The 14,792-nt window shown below is 45.3% G+C and overlaps 1 protein-coding gene across 9 annotated transcripts in view; it reads right to left on the bottom strand.

Annotated features, from left to right (window-relative positions):
- The window catches only part of KCNQ2 (potassium voltage-gated channel subfamily Q member 2), a 66,700-nt gene that overhangs the window by 3,581 nt on the left and 48,327 nt on the right, over positions 1-14,792 (bottom strand). For 4 of the 9 annotated variants that reach the window (XM_054274774.1, XM_054274769.1, XM_054274771.1 and 1 more), the window contains 4 exons: positions 10,493-10,716; positions 9,528-9,636; positions 8,868-8,999; positions 300-423 (listed from right to left, as the gene is read on the bottom strand). In XM_054274774.1, the coding sequence (XP_054130749.1) occupies positions 300-423; positions 8,868-8,999; positions 9,528-9,636; positions 10,493-10,716 (589 nt within the window). Of the gene's footprint in view, positions 1-299; positions 424-5,991; positions 6,100-8,867; positions 9,000-9,527; positions 9,637-10,492; positions 10,717-14,792 lie in introns of all 9 variants that reach the window. The other 5 variants (XM_054274776.1, XM_054274775.1, XM_054274772.1 and 2 more) reach the window with 3 other exon arrangements.

Genomic DNA, 14,792 nt, shown 5'->3' on the forward strand with positions numbered 1-14,792 from the left:
AATTTGAAACTTGTCCAGTGTGGTGGCAAAGAAACCAATGTGCTGTTTTCAAAAATAATACAGGCTTTTGAAAAACTCACTAAACTAGAATTCAAGTGCCTGGTTTGAAAGTAGCACTTAGGCTTCCAAGGCATTTAGTGCCCTTTCATAACATCCACCTTGCTTCTTTTTCAAAGTATTCAGGGCTCTCTTTTTTTTTAACTTAAAGGTAACATTCCACTGAAAGGAAAAAGCCAAGGAAAAACCAACACAATGCATGCAACACCCTCTGACAAGAACCCCTTCCTGACCCAAGATACCTGTTTTTCAACTTTTCCAAGCCTGCCCATCATGCTGGGGTCTTCGGGCAGCTCCCCTTCTGCCGGCCCTTTGGTCCGATCCTTGTCGGTCATGGAGGATCCTCTCCCAACAATCTGGTCAACTCTAGCGGGATCAGAAAATCCCCCCACCCCCGGAAAAGGACCTGGAGTCAGTTGGGGGCAGCAGGTGAGGAGGGCACTGCTTGTTGCGCCTCCACGGGACAAAGCAACAGCCTCTCTCCCAGCTAACACTCCAAATTACTCACAGACACGCAGTGGCACTGAAGTGTTAATTCAGATGCAAAATTCAGAGCGGTATTAGCAGAGTTTGAAATTATCCATTTCTGTTTATACAGATAAAACCTGGCACATTATGCACAGTAAATTTACCCACTGCAAAGAATTTCTTTAGCTGGCTTTCTTCCAAATCGATTAACTTCTTATTTGGGCTGAGAAATTATTGTTTTGGGGGAAGATCAAGTTTTCTGTCTAGCAAATATCAATGGGATCTTTTTCAGTCTTTGCAGCAGTTTCCTCTCCTCCATGCAAATGTCCATGTGTAATTCTTATGTCCATGAAAATAAGCTGCTTGTCGTAAGATCCAGACAAACAGGTGCAGTGATAACTGTTTTAGTGGAATTACATCAAGGCTGAATTTGGCCAGAACTCACCAAACATTACCAAACTGTTTTCATCTCAATGCAGTTCACACTTGCACTGCTAGATTTACTGTTTTTTATTAGCAGGGGTCCCAGCTGGGAGCAGCAGAGGAATCTGCCAAAACAGCTGGGAAAGGTTACCAGGCACATAATTTGGTACTGAATTCTTTACACACGTCACATTTGCACTTCCTTATTCCCAGTATGGAAACACCTGGGTTGATTAACAGCTCCATAGGCAGAGAAAGGAGGAGAGTAGAACCAGCCTGGAAGTTTGGATTCAATTTTATTAGAGGCATCAAATATAAATTTCTGCAGAGTAAACAATACAGCTTTTTGATCCCTCCAAAGTCTGGGGAGCAACTAATTTTTGGAATAACTTCTTAATGGCAGCCAGGTTTATAGACTAATTCTGTGCTGGGCAAACTTTACTCTTGCATAATGCACCAAATGTAAGGGTGGCAGGGGGAAAGAAGGGTTAATTAATCTGACTGAAACCAAGTTGAGGAATCTTGAGCAAAAACTCAAAATGCTTCTTACACAGTTCTGCCGTGTGGGCCATGGGTCCATGCACCAGGAGGAGGAAAAGGAAGGAGCTGAACACAGACAGACAGGGGAAAATGAACAAACAAAAACCAAGGAAAGGAATGAGACGTGAGGCTATTTCCAACACAAGAGCCATCTGTTTGCTTCACATTGGACAGGGACTTCATACTGATGTTGGCTGTTGACACTGAGGGACAGGTACCAGTGGGAATGGACCAGTGTGGCTCCCTTAGCTTATATTAGAGCAACAGCACTTTACAGCACCAGATCTGGCTCAAAGAGATGAAGTGGATGAGCACATCATACCAAAGACAGAAAATATAAGCCAGCAATTGTTTCAGAGTTTAGCTTTGATCCCAGAAGCTACTTGATTTGGGCAGGGATGTGACAGAATTCTGTTCTGCTTAAAAAGCCATGTTTGATCCTTTGCTTAGCAATATAAGCACAGGAGTACAAGGAGCACCAAGTGCTGGAATTACAAGTGTGAGGAATATGCATGCCTTATTTCTCTCTTGTAATGGGAGAAGGAAGTCACTGACACTTACAGGAACTCCCCACGAGGGATGCAGTTACTGACAGGACATACAGCACAAGAAATCCTGGGACAAAGTCGTTACCATGTAAGCAAAGAGCTGTTAAATTGGGTACCTCGGGCTACCTTGGTGGGGAATCACAAGCCAAGGCGTGGTACAGCCACTGTATGACCTCCTCTCCTGTATGCACAAGCAAGTAGACTGGTAAAAGAATGAACACGAGTTTAAAGAGGCCCAAAGTCTAAATGTTACTGAGTATTGCAGAAGGCCGAGAACAATCAGGGTGCTCTGTCCTCCTGTTGCATCCAGCAGCACAGTGACACTGAAATATGTCCACTCATGGAAATGAGACGTCCCTCAGGAGCTGTGGAGTGGTGCAGGGAGGCAGGACAGACTGTGACACAGAGAGGAGAACCCAACATTGCATCCTAACCCTAATTCTAACCTTGCAGAAATCAAGGCAGGACCTCTGCTGTCTTTCATAGCTGAAGAGAAGAGCTGCCCAGTGAGTGACCCTCACATGGCCCATTTCAGGGGCCAGCTGGCACTTCACTGCTGAAGTGATCACTAAGAAGAGCACTCAGTTGTTGCTCACTTTCAAATTGCCTTTAGACCTGCTGGGATTTAGGAGCAGGGCTGAAGCCCTTCCCAGAGCTCACCCATAAAGCATTCAGAAGCCCTTTCCCATTATAGAATTGACACCAGAGCCCAGAATTCCTGCTTGATTCATTCCCTTTGTGTCTGTACCTGTACACGGCCCTGACTCCTGGGGTGGTTGTCTCCCACAGCTCTGAGGAAGCAGAGCAGCACCAAGGATGGTGCAGGGGGCAGCTCTGGGCCCCTGGATTCAGTGCAGGGAGGGAAGAAGGTGAACCAAGTCCTTCTTTCTTTATGGCAGAAACCAGTGTCAAGGTCTCCTACCCCTTTGCTGACCATGGCACCAGCTGGAGCACAGGAGAGTGCTCCTACCCTCAGCAAAGCCCAGATTTCATTTGTGCCTTATCTGATATAAGAGGAAAGAGGAAATTCCTTGTGAGCTCCCCAACCCACCTGTACCTAGCTCAGAACCACCAAGAGCAGGAGGTCCTTTTAGCCATTACAAGATTTTGAGATTTTGTCCCAGCTGGGCAACAAAGCTCAAAAGATGAAGAAGAAAGAACATATTCCACTATAGGAAGCAGAAGGGGATAATTTATGTTCTTACGGCACGACAAAGGACCAAGAATCTTCTGGGGTGCCTACCCCATTCCTACACTACAGGCCACGGGGAGATTTGTGTCTTCTCAATACTTATTTTTGCTGTGCCAAATACACTTGTGCAGAGGGAAGAATTCAGCTGAAGCTTTGGAAGAGCCAGCCCCATGTTCTTCCTTTCCTGGCAGAAGAGGATTCAGAGATTTCTAAGGATGCACAACCAACTGTGCCATCTGCTGTCCCTGGTTGGCTCTGCTGGGCCTCACTTTGGGAGGGAGAAAGAAGAGGGGATTGCTCTTTAAAGTGGACTTTACTGTCTTTCCTTCTTTCTAATGATACAAAAAAAATGTAAATTCTTGCATCAGCCACAGTGCAGGTTTTCTCATGCTTCATTATGCTTCATGCTAACAGTGCATGCAAAGAGGTGTAATTTGTCACCCTCGGGCCAGAAGCAGACATCAAAAGGTCAAACGGCTCAAATGATATAAAAATGAAGTGTTTGGGAATAGATAGTCAAGTATTTTCCTTTTTTTCCCCTTTATCTCTTATAAAATTTTGTAAACAATCCAGGCATTGAAGCCAAACCCCCTTCATCCACGTCACAGGACTGGCTACTTACCTCTTCATTTGGCAATGAAACTTGCCCTGGACAAATTTAGATCAACAACTGTTTTCTAAAAATTACAGCTGAGATTGCACCTATTCTAGGCTAAATCAGCTGATCGAGGGAATTTTATCCAAATTGTCTGTGTGCAGAGCATGGAGCAAACACCACCAGCCAAAGCACAGCTGTGGGCACCTACCAGGATCCCCCTGACTTTGCTGGGAGCTGCTTGCAGAAAGATTTTGGCTGAACTGAGCAATCCATAGGGTGAAGACAGCTCATGGGACATCCCTCCCATGAGGTTTCTCTGGGCAGAATTTGGCTAAAACAGGGGGTGCAGACTGAAAAGGAGAGGCTGGAGCCATCCATGGGGATGTCATAGGACAAAGACCATGGCAGCAGCAGAGCCTGACCCAGGTTTTTGGATCAGAGCTCTGGTTCCCACCCATCAGCCCCTTGAGCACCTCACAAGTGCTGCTGGTGTCTGTGGGAGGACGAAACTGCCAAAAATTAAGTGTAACACATGCCTTTTCATGAGTGGGAACAGAGATTTCAGCAGCCTGCTGTACCCTGCTGCTTTCTGCAGGCACTGCTTGATAAGGGGGAAATGAAAAAAAAAACCACTGGAAAAAGGAGAAATTACAAAAAAAAGTCTAAACATCCTAGTAGCCTTGTGGGCATGTGCAAAGATTTTAAAATCAGTATTAGAAACTGTGTAAAAGGTGAGGGGAAAGTCATTAGCATGAAGGTGATATAGCAACAGACTTGAACTGAATAAAATAAATATTCCATTTTGAGGCCTCTCCCCCTCAGATCCATTAATCACCTTTGCTGTGTGTCAGGCACAAGTTTTCACATGAAAATCTTGCTTTTAGTGAAGGCTTGTCGGACGTATCATCTTAAAGGTTAAATACAACAAAATCCATTTGAATGTGTATTTTTAAATTTAAATATAAATGTTTCTGCAGATAGCAAGGTTATTTTGTTTTCACAGACTTCTTTTGGCAGGGAGGAAGAATGGGAAAAATTACTTTTCTGAAAGCATTTTTTTTTTTTCAAGCATAAAGCTTTGGGCTTCTAGAAAATTCAATTTTTTTAATGTTTGAGTTAGCTGAGTGGGAAAAGGTAAGCTTTCAATATTCTTTTTACTTACATTTCTCTAGTGAAGATTACTCAGAGCAGCTTAAATAAAAATCAAGAGATTTGTCACATATTAGCTCTTAGGGAGGCAAATATATTTAGGGAAAGAAAATATTTGAGGCTAAGCTTACTACATTTAAAAATCACCTACTATTTCTGCATGGAAAATTACTTTCTGGCAAATATTTATACCTGCTTTGGGCTCTACTGGTCTCAGTACAAGGAGAAAATACAGCCCGGGTCATGGCCTTGCTGCCCAGACCTCAGAATGCCCTAAACTGGGAATTTTTTGGGAGAATATATTCCTCATTGCATGAGCTTCAGATATGATTTTACTTAGAGAGAATTTAATGACAACTATCTCGCTGTGTGACCGAGGGCTGGGTTTGACTCCTGCTCCTTTTGCTTGGAAAATCAAGACTGATTTCTTATTTTTCAGAATATGAGTCCCATGGTTGCAGTACTTTAACACAATTTTTTCCTCCATGGTCAGTAGAATGGCACCAGGAGGAAATAGAGATCACTGTGTTCATCAGCTACAAAACACTTCATTCTTACTTTGCCCACTGAAATAAACTCATTTAATTGCCCCAAGAGCTGCAGAGGCTCCTTTGCTTGTGTGTGGATGGTGTCATCCTTTAGGAAGTGGATTGTTCACTTTATATTGGCTTTGTGGGTAAATATTCCACCTTCTACATTTAAGGACAGCCTGATAAAATATGAGATCTTTTAAAAAGACACAATTTAGCTTTCTAATACCTCGAAGAAGACTGAAAATAGGAAATAGGCTCGCTGAAGGAACTGATGGTTATTGATGACTGAGCGAACATCCCCTTTTTTGTTCCCCTCTGGCTTGAAGGCAAATCAGAGCACACCCAGAGCAGCAAGTGAGTCTTGATTTAGCAGGCTGCACTGCTAAGTGAGAAATGCCGTCATATAACTGGCATGAAGGGGGTTTGACATTAAGCAAATGAAAAAAAAATTCCGGAGAAAGCGGCATTTTGGTGAATCCTAACCTAGGCGAGTATTGGGGAGACTCTTTGGAAGAATACATGGGTCCTTTGGTTGGATACTTCTTATGCCGGGGAGTTGAAGGGGGTGGGGGACCCACAATCATATCTATCCTGGCAAAGTAAATAAGAGAAAAGACACCAGCAAAATGCATAATGAAGCAACACATAGAGAAAAGTTGGTCAGAGAAAAGTCGCGGAAAGAAACAACTGACAAACAGAAGGACAGGGAGAGAAAGAGAGAGAAATTGAAAATATATTCTGCTGGAAACAGAAGGCTCTCGCCTACCACCTGGTTGTTGGTGAAAAACCAGAGTCTTACCCACCTCAGGGTAAGATTTGGGGATTTAGGCACCACTGCATCACCATTAGGAGCTCCCCCCGCCCCAGATACAACAGGCACCATGCTTTACCCTCTGGAATATATTTGCATATGTGTGGCAATATCCCATTGAGGTGGCTGGACATGAAACAATATATATTCATCCTCCTTTCAGTTCCAGTGCTAGAGAGCACATCCTCAGCTAGTTGAGGGAAGCATGAGCTGCTGGGAGTCGGCGAGGAACGCTGCAGGGCTGGATAACTCAATGAATGGGAGACATCCATGGTTGGCAAGGTGTCGGGATGGAACACGAGACAATGTGAACACAACACTGAAAAGAGCACATTGCAGACACAGTGACACAGGCTTTACTGATTAAAGAGGAAAGTACATGTAAACACCCCAGAAATGTGCTTGGATGCAGGTTAAATCCACCACAGCCCTGGCTAGGGGAGGTCAGAGCTGAGCTGGGCTGGCAGGCAGAGCACAGGGCTCTGATGAAGGAAAGGGACACTAAAATATCTGTTCTCCAAGGTGCCCCATGACTTCCTCTCTGGGATCCACCATAAGGGTGCAGGGTCCAACACTGGCCATGGCCTTGTCTACAGGGGGCCCTTCCAGTTGTACTGGGCAGGTGCCCAGCCATGGGACCTGTTGGTGCCCAAAGGGTGGCCCCAAAGGGGTCTGCTCCCATCACCACCACTGATCTCCTGCTCCGTGGGGACAGTGAAACCAATGAAGCTGCCTGGATCCCAAACCCAGGTGCTTCATGCTTCTGAAGCAGCTCCTGGTCCTCCTGGCTTCCCTGTGAGAGGATGGGTGGTGGCCTTGTCCAGCCCCAGAGCCTCATCCTCACAGTCCTAGACCTACAGCTAAGAGGAGAATCCAGTTTGGTCTTTGAAAGCTGCAATTCTGTACCCCAACCTCCCCAAAAAAGCAGATAACCAAACTGCTTTGTCTCTGCAGCACATGTCCCTGAAGGACTGGGGAGATCTGGATGGGTGGTGAGGCAATCTGCCACAGCCCTCAGGGTGCTGGAGACTCAGGCAGCCCACCTGGAGCCAGCAGAGGGGACAATCCAAATGCCCAGGACCCACAGCAGAGGTGGCCTCAAGGCCTCTTGGTTCAGGTTACTAAAGTTAGGAAATCTCAATCCCTTCCTCCTCTCTTCTCCCTCTATATTCAGCTACACATTTTGGATCTGTGATCACTGAATTTGTTCAGAACGGGAGTGAGAGGCTCACACAGAGGAAATTCTCCAGGATATTTTGGTCTCCATTGCAAAGGAGAATGTTCCTTCTGGGAAAAGCACAGTGTGCAGCAGGGCTGAGAAAGTTACCTCTGCATCTTGAACATCAAAAATAGCAGAGTTAAAATGGTCTCTGAGAGATTCATGGCAGAACAGAGACTCCTCTTTTTCCCAAGACAATTTTCCTCTTTCATTCCTGAGGTTCATGTCAGCTGTTTGCATACACAAACATTTCTTTTTCCTTCATATTTGCTGACTCTACCGGGGACTTAAATGGGTCTGAAATTAAAGGAAAACTTCCTCAATGGCTTCTAGGGGAAACTGGGCTGCCACAGCCATCAAGGGAAGCAATTTCATTCTCCAAGTGTAAAAGCAAATGGTGTATTTTTTTGACTGGAGATTGCCCATGGCCAAGCCCTGCCACAGTTCTGGGTGTCCTTCAAACTCTGCAGAACTGGAGCCACTTCTGCTGAGCCAACACAACCAGGGCTGTTGGAGGCTTGGGGTTTGCTTTTCCCATCAGGGCTGAGGGAAGAGTGGTCAGACTGAAAGATTAAACTTTGATCCTCTGTTCAAGGAATCAAACATGTTTGAGGGGTTTTTTTATTCCAGGAGAAACATGAAAAACATGGAACCTTCTCGGTTCCATTTGTCCCTTTTCCACATTCCTTCTCCTCTTAAAATGAGCACATCTTGCCCTAAAATCTGAGCCTAGAAGCTGAAATGCAGCTCAGCTAAGCCCCACCTACGGTGGTGGGCTTGGATGAGACACTCCCATCTGCATGGATTTCAGCAGACTGTGCCATCCGAGGAGGGATTCCTCCTGAAGCAGCTCAGCATCCCAACGGTGGGAGGGAGCTGCTGCCTCCTCCTCACTGCTCTCTGTGTCTGTGGCAGCAGGGCCACAGCCAGGACACCAAATTTCATCTTATTTCACTCCCAGAAAGGTACCAAGTGACCCACATCAACCTTAAACCTTGGGCACCAAACCTCTGCAGCCTGCCAGGAGGACCATGGAGATATACATATTGGGATAAACCGTATTGCCAAAAGCTCCCAAAATAAAGCAGGAGGATGAGCCATGATTTCTGTATGTCCTGAGATGGGCAGTAAGGGAGTTTCAGGGCAGTCCCTGCCCTAAAGACCTGCTTATCCCTGTGGGTTCCAGCCATTAGCACTGATGTTCCATGGGGATTTGTCTTAAAAAGGAAAAGAATAAGCTGTAGCTGCAAAGAGAAGTGTCTCTCCTGAAAACACCTCCACAGTGAACAAAATGCAGTAGAAAATGAAGCAAATAGAGGGGTCTCTTGCCTGGCCTGAAGGTTTTTGATCCGGGAGAGCATGTCCAGGTGCCCAGCCGAGTACTGCTCGATGACGTCCATCACGTCGTAGGGCCGGAGGCTCTCCTTAAACTTGCGCTTGGAGACCAGAAACCTCATAATGCTGCAGGAGACAGAGAGCAAAATCATCACACACCCCTGGGTGCAGCCTGACCTGCTTCATGGCGGGTAAAAAACACTGCAGGGAGCTGCTCTGGAGGGAAAATGGAATAAATCCCAACCCTGTGGGTTTGGGGGAGGATGCAGCAAGAGGAGAGAGGAAGGGGATTGCGGGGGCTGGTGGCTGAAGCCCTGTCTGCACCAGGGGGTCCCTGATGCCCCTTGGACTGTCATCTGTGCATGTGCTCTCTGCACCGCTTTTAGAAATGTCAGCATTACGTTCAGAGCTGGTGAGAACTGTCATTTGGATGCATCCCTGCGGGGGATTTTCCTGTTTCTCCATTTATTCCTTCCCTAAGCAAAAATTGCCCTTCCTGGCAAAATTGTCTGTAAAGCAGGGCAGGCCACCCAGGGGAAAAGCAGCCTGCAGCACACACATGTCAGCATTTGCCAGCACTTCTCAGGCTTTACACTTCTCATTTTTCTCTATAATTTATTTTTTTGGACTGCTTCCCCCCTCTCTCTCTCTTACCACACGGCCCTGATGCTGACTTTCAGCCCTGGTGTCAAATCTTCTGTCACAAACTCGCAGTTGCAGCTTTTGTTCTCATCCGGAATGTCTTCTCCAGGGAGGCTTGCTTCTGGGTTTGGGACAGGGAAGGAGAAACACAACACGTTACCGTTCCCTGTGCCAGTGCTGCACAGTGAGGCATATCACAAACAGCAATCCCAGGGGAAGCAGCAGAGAAGCCTTTGCTGAGTATCCAGATGAGAGCATTTCCCAGGATGTGCTTAGGTGACATTCAGCAGTGCCAAGTGCAGCTCTCACACATCCCTGTATCAGTGAATCCCAGTGAATACCATTTGGGTTGGAAAAGCCCTCTAAGATCATCAAGTCCAACTATTCCCCCAGCAAGGCCAAGCCCAGCCACAAAACCATGTCCCCAGGTGCCACATCTAGATGTGTTTTAAATCCCTCCAAAAGGTGACTCCACCATTGCCCTGTGCAGCCTGTTCCAGGGCTTGACCACCCTCTTAGTCAAGAAATTTTTCCTGATATCCAACCTAACCCTCCCCAGCGCACCTTGGGGTCATTTCCTCTTGTCCCAATACCTGACTCTTCCTCCTTTCCCCATCCTTATATACAGAAATACAAACATTATCATGGGTATCAGAAGGGGTTTTCTTGTATCTTCTAATCATTATTGACAAGTTTGGGTTGGAAGGGACATTTTAAAGGCCCTCTAGCCCAACCCCCTGCAATGGGCAGGGACATCTTCACCTTGATCAGGTTGCTCAGCCTACTCCAAGCTAAAAGACTGGGAGGAGAAGGAGAAGAGAAGGAGAAGGAGAAGGAGAAGGAGAAGGAGAAGGAGAAGGAGAAGGAGAAGGAGGAGAAGGCCTTGGCTGGCAGCTCTGCCCTTTTTAGGTGGGGAGGGACAGGATGTTGGGGCCAGCTGGGAATTTAGGGCCCAGCACGGCATCCCAAGCCCTCACCTTCCGAGTTCTGCCGCGACGCTGCTCCCTTGATGCGGAACGCTTGCCGGGCTCGGCTGCGGTCTCCGAAGCTCCAGCTCTTGGGCACTTTGCTCGGGCTGTCCTCGATGCTCTGGTCAGCACTGGGGGACCTCCTGATGCCCTGAGCCTGTGGAGAGCCTTTCCCTTTGGTGCCAGCACCGCGGGGACTGGAGAAGACACGATCTTTCAAACTGACCTTCTGACTGTTCAGAGAAACACGTTGAAACAAAGACAAAAAGGAGACAGCAGGAGGAGTCATTCTGGAAACCACGCAGTCCTTCCCCACCAGCCATTAGAAACCAAGAGCACTTCCAAGCAGCAGTGACATGTAGCTTTGCTGTTGGCTTTTCTTTTTTTTTTTTTTTCTCCAATATGTATTTTTTATTTTTATTTTTGCTTTAAAGAAAGCATTGTAGAAATGTTTCCGTCATCATGAGTGAAATGGGAATGGTTCGTAAGAGAGAGAAAATAATGAGGACTTAAACAGCAGCCCCTCATGGGATGCCAGGGCTGGCGGGACAGAATGACATTAACAATGAGGTTATGATTCCTTAAATCACTGATCGGCTCCGATCACCAGTTAGGAAGCTTTTCTTTCACAACTGCCTTCCAAAACACTATGGCTAATAAGAAAATACCAATTAAAAAAACCCCAAGCCACCATCTTAAAGCTTTTGTGCGAACACTTCACTTCTGGTGCTCAGATCTGTCCTTTCCCTCTTCAGCTCCTGTATTTCCTCCCTCTTAAAACATGATCTGCCCCCTTTATATATTCCAAAGAGTTCCTCTTTATCCAGTTACATATTGAAACACATAAATACAAACACTGTGCAACTCCTTTGCATCCTGTAAAAAATCCCATCTAAAAGCTATCTGCCATCTCCCTCGAGGTCTGCTATGGCTGTCATAAATATGGAAAGCAAAATTTTAAAACTCCAGAATATGGACTTTCATGCCTTTTTTCCTATGAGAGTCTTTGCAATTATGGTTGGAAAAGAAGGTCTCTCCATAAACAGAGATCTCACTGGGAAACAGTGACCACCCAGCTCTAATTAGTTTCCAAATTCTGAAATTTGCATTTAAAGCCTTTCACCCAAATGGAGATGTTGAATTTTTATCTAAAAATTTAAGAACAAAGAGATTTTGTGAATCTTTATGAAACCATAAACTTTATAGAGACAGCACTGAGGAAAGTAGACTGCAAATACTTTTGGATCATTTCATATTTTCTTAATAGCAATCAATGATTAAACTCCACTGATTAGAGCTTGGACAACCAGTGCAAGATAGCTGCACAAATAGCCAATATTTTATATATAGGCATATCAAAACTGAGTGAAGACAGGGATTGGATTCCCAGCATTCTGTACCATTGCAGCAGCCACTTATCATTCTGCTGCCAACTCTCTGCCGCAATTTGCGGGAAGAACATTTCACAAATTTCAATTTCAATTTCCACGTCACCAACCAAAGACCTGTTTTTCTTTTTTTTTTTTTTGGTGTGTCTTTCAGCAGCACCAGCTTAAAAGTTAGAGCCCCATGGCCCCTTCTTTGCCTTCAAAACTGGCACACGAGGTTCTCCAGTGAGAACTTGGCTGCTGGTTTTGAAGCAAAGCAAAGCGCGGCTCCCTTTTCCCAGCCGCCGGCTGTTCCCTGCTGACAGGAGCAGACACCAGCTCCGGCCAGCCAAGGAAGAAGATGTGACTCGAGGACACTCAGGGAGCGGATTTGTCGACTAAGAAGGTGCTATTTTTACAAAGTCACTTTACATTGCGAGACAACAAACGTTTACAGGGAGAGAAAGGTGCTTAGGCAGCATTTTGTGGGGTTGTGTGGGGAGGGCATCCCCTGGGCTGCAGGGAAGGGTTGGCTGCGGCCACAAGCTCAGCAGCAATTTCACATTGAAAGAAGGGTTGGAGAGAAAATAAAATTTGCTCATGACCAAATTAAAAAGGTGGAATTATTCTAATTAAAGACGAATTTTAATTCAGGTAGGTGCTGGGGATTGAATTTCCAGTGTGGTGCCCATCTGCAGGGTCTGTCTGAAGGCCATGGGATCAGCAGAGCTGAAATCCAGGTCACAGGTACAAATCCACACAGGATTCTGGGAACAAGCACGTGCCTAAACACCTTTCTGGATATAAGCCTTCATTACTACTGCCACCAAAACCATTGCACATAATGTGCCAAAGGTTTAAAGGAAATTCTCACTCTGAGTTTCTTGGATTAGAAACCAGATTGAAATTTCATCATTTGATTCTAAATAGGCCAACTGGATCTTCTTTCTTTATTTTTGTTGATTTTAAAGAATAATATTTTTTGAATCCACTGTGTTTCAGTAGTATTATTGCTTTGAATTACCTTTTTAAAAAGTAAGTTTTATAAAAATGCTTTAGCAATACAGCAATATTCAGGATTCAAAGTGATCTTTTTGTGCCCTACCCTCTGCTGAGTTTCTCCCATTACCAATCCCAGCATAAAACCAGTTGCCTTTCACTCAGTATGGCAGGGCCTTTTCCTTGGAGCCTCTTTTCCATTCCCACAACAAATGTGCTACAAATGTTTGCAGGAATCACAAAAAGCAAAAAATAAAGGGTTGAACTTGGTGAGGGATAAAAGCAAAGAGTTTCAATCCTGAGAGCATGAGGAGCAACACATTAAAAAATCTCATAGAAATCTGATGAACAATTAAGATCTGGGTGGGTTTTGTTCCCAAGTACTCACTAAGGAAAAAAACCCAACACTTGATGTAACTTCTTTGTTTTAACATAGATGACACGAGACACCATGAACAACTTAAAAATTTTTCCTTCTGCCATGCAATTCCTCATTGGAAACGACACCTGGAATCACATGCAAGTACAATCCCTGCAGAGGAGGATGCTGTTGGGGCCTGCAGGGGCTGGTAGGAAAAAAAATCCCACAGAAATACAGACATACATAGGGATATATGTTGTCAGCTAATCCAAGATCATGTTCTCACTCAACCAGAAAGTCATGCAGAGGGACAGGGATGCAGAGTGCCCCAGAGAGGTGGTGTTGGGATGTCACTCCAGGATGGTAATGAGCCTCAGCTGGGTGGGAGGTGTTGGTGACACGAGGTGAGGACAGCAGGGACAGACGGACGCTCACAGTGGTGACAGCGGTGTGAGCACAAGGCAGGACCTCTGCTCGTGCCAGGGGGAGGAAGGGAAAGGGATCTGTGGCTGTGCAACCAGAGGCACAGGTTAGGGGAAGCCACAACAGCCTACCAGGTTTAAATCACATGTTTAAATCAGGTTGTGATTTAATTCTAGATCCACTTCAAGTGGCATCTGTGAAATCAGATTAGATAGCAAAAAATTACCTTTCCAGGCTGACTGTGGGGAAGGTTTATAAATATTCAGGTTTTGAATTTAACAAAGGAGAGAAACTGAGCTGATTTTTTTCTGTTGCCAGTCAAAAAATGAGAGTCCATGCTGGAGAAACTGGATGATGTTCACTGCTTTAGTGGGCTTTGCATTTTGGTTAAGTCCCAGCACTCAGCAGAGAAAGGCACAAGTACTGACCTTCAAAATGAGCTGCCATCAGCCTCCTTAGGATGCCAGAGGTTTAAGCTCCTGTTTAAAATGCTCTGGTTTGGAGTTTATTCCAGTTCTCTATAGTACTAAATCAGCCCTTTTAAAAAAATGTGGACTCATTACATTAGCAGTAATTCTAGATCAATAAAAAGTATCAGTTGTAAGGTCTTGCCATTGATTTTAAACTATGCTTGAGCCATTACTTCATCTTCTTCTCAGCTAGCCAGAATGAGTCGGACTAGCACAGACCCAGATCCATCTCTGCACCCAAACCCAACCAGTATCTGTGCTCATTCTTCTGAGAAGCTGTGGCCAGGAGAAAAATGCTGTCTCCTGTTAGTAAATGAGGGGCTTTTTTAAATCAAGAGTTTGTGCTGAGCTTGTGGTATATGAGAACAACTGATTAAAACCAGGCAAGAGTGCCAGGAGTGAATGATGACCTTGGTGACTATCACAGGGCTCCAGTCTGCTTGCTGCTGTAAGTAAGAGGCAGACAACAATTACTGGAGACATGAAGGAAAAGAAAACAAAATTGTGTATACAAAATTTACCATGACTAAAACAAAAACCAAGAGAGTGCCTGGCTCAAGCCTGGTTTGACTCCAGTGATTCCAGAAAAAAACATTGCTAAAAGGTGAATTCAGCCTAGAGAACGCAGTTTCTAGAAGCAGAGAAACCTGGGTGTAAGGGAAACAAAACATCAGCCAGTGATCCTGTCA

The sequence above is a fragment of the Melozone crissalis genome, unplaced genomic scaffold, assembly GCF_028551555.1.
Source record: "Melozone crissalis strain CALT ecotype California unplaced genomic scaffold, PUWL_Pcris_2 ptg000017l_1, whole genome shotgun sequence".
NCBI lineage: Eukaryota > Metazoa > Chordata > Aves > Passeriformes > Passerellidae > Melozone > Melozone crissalis.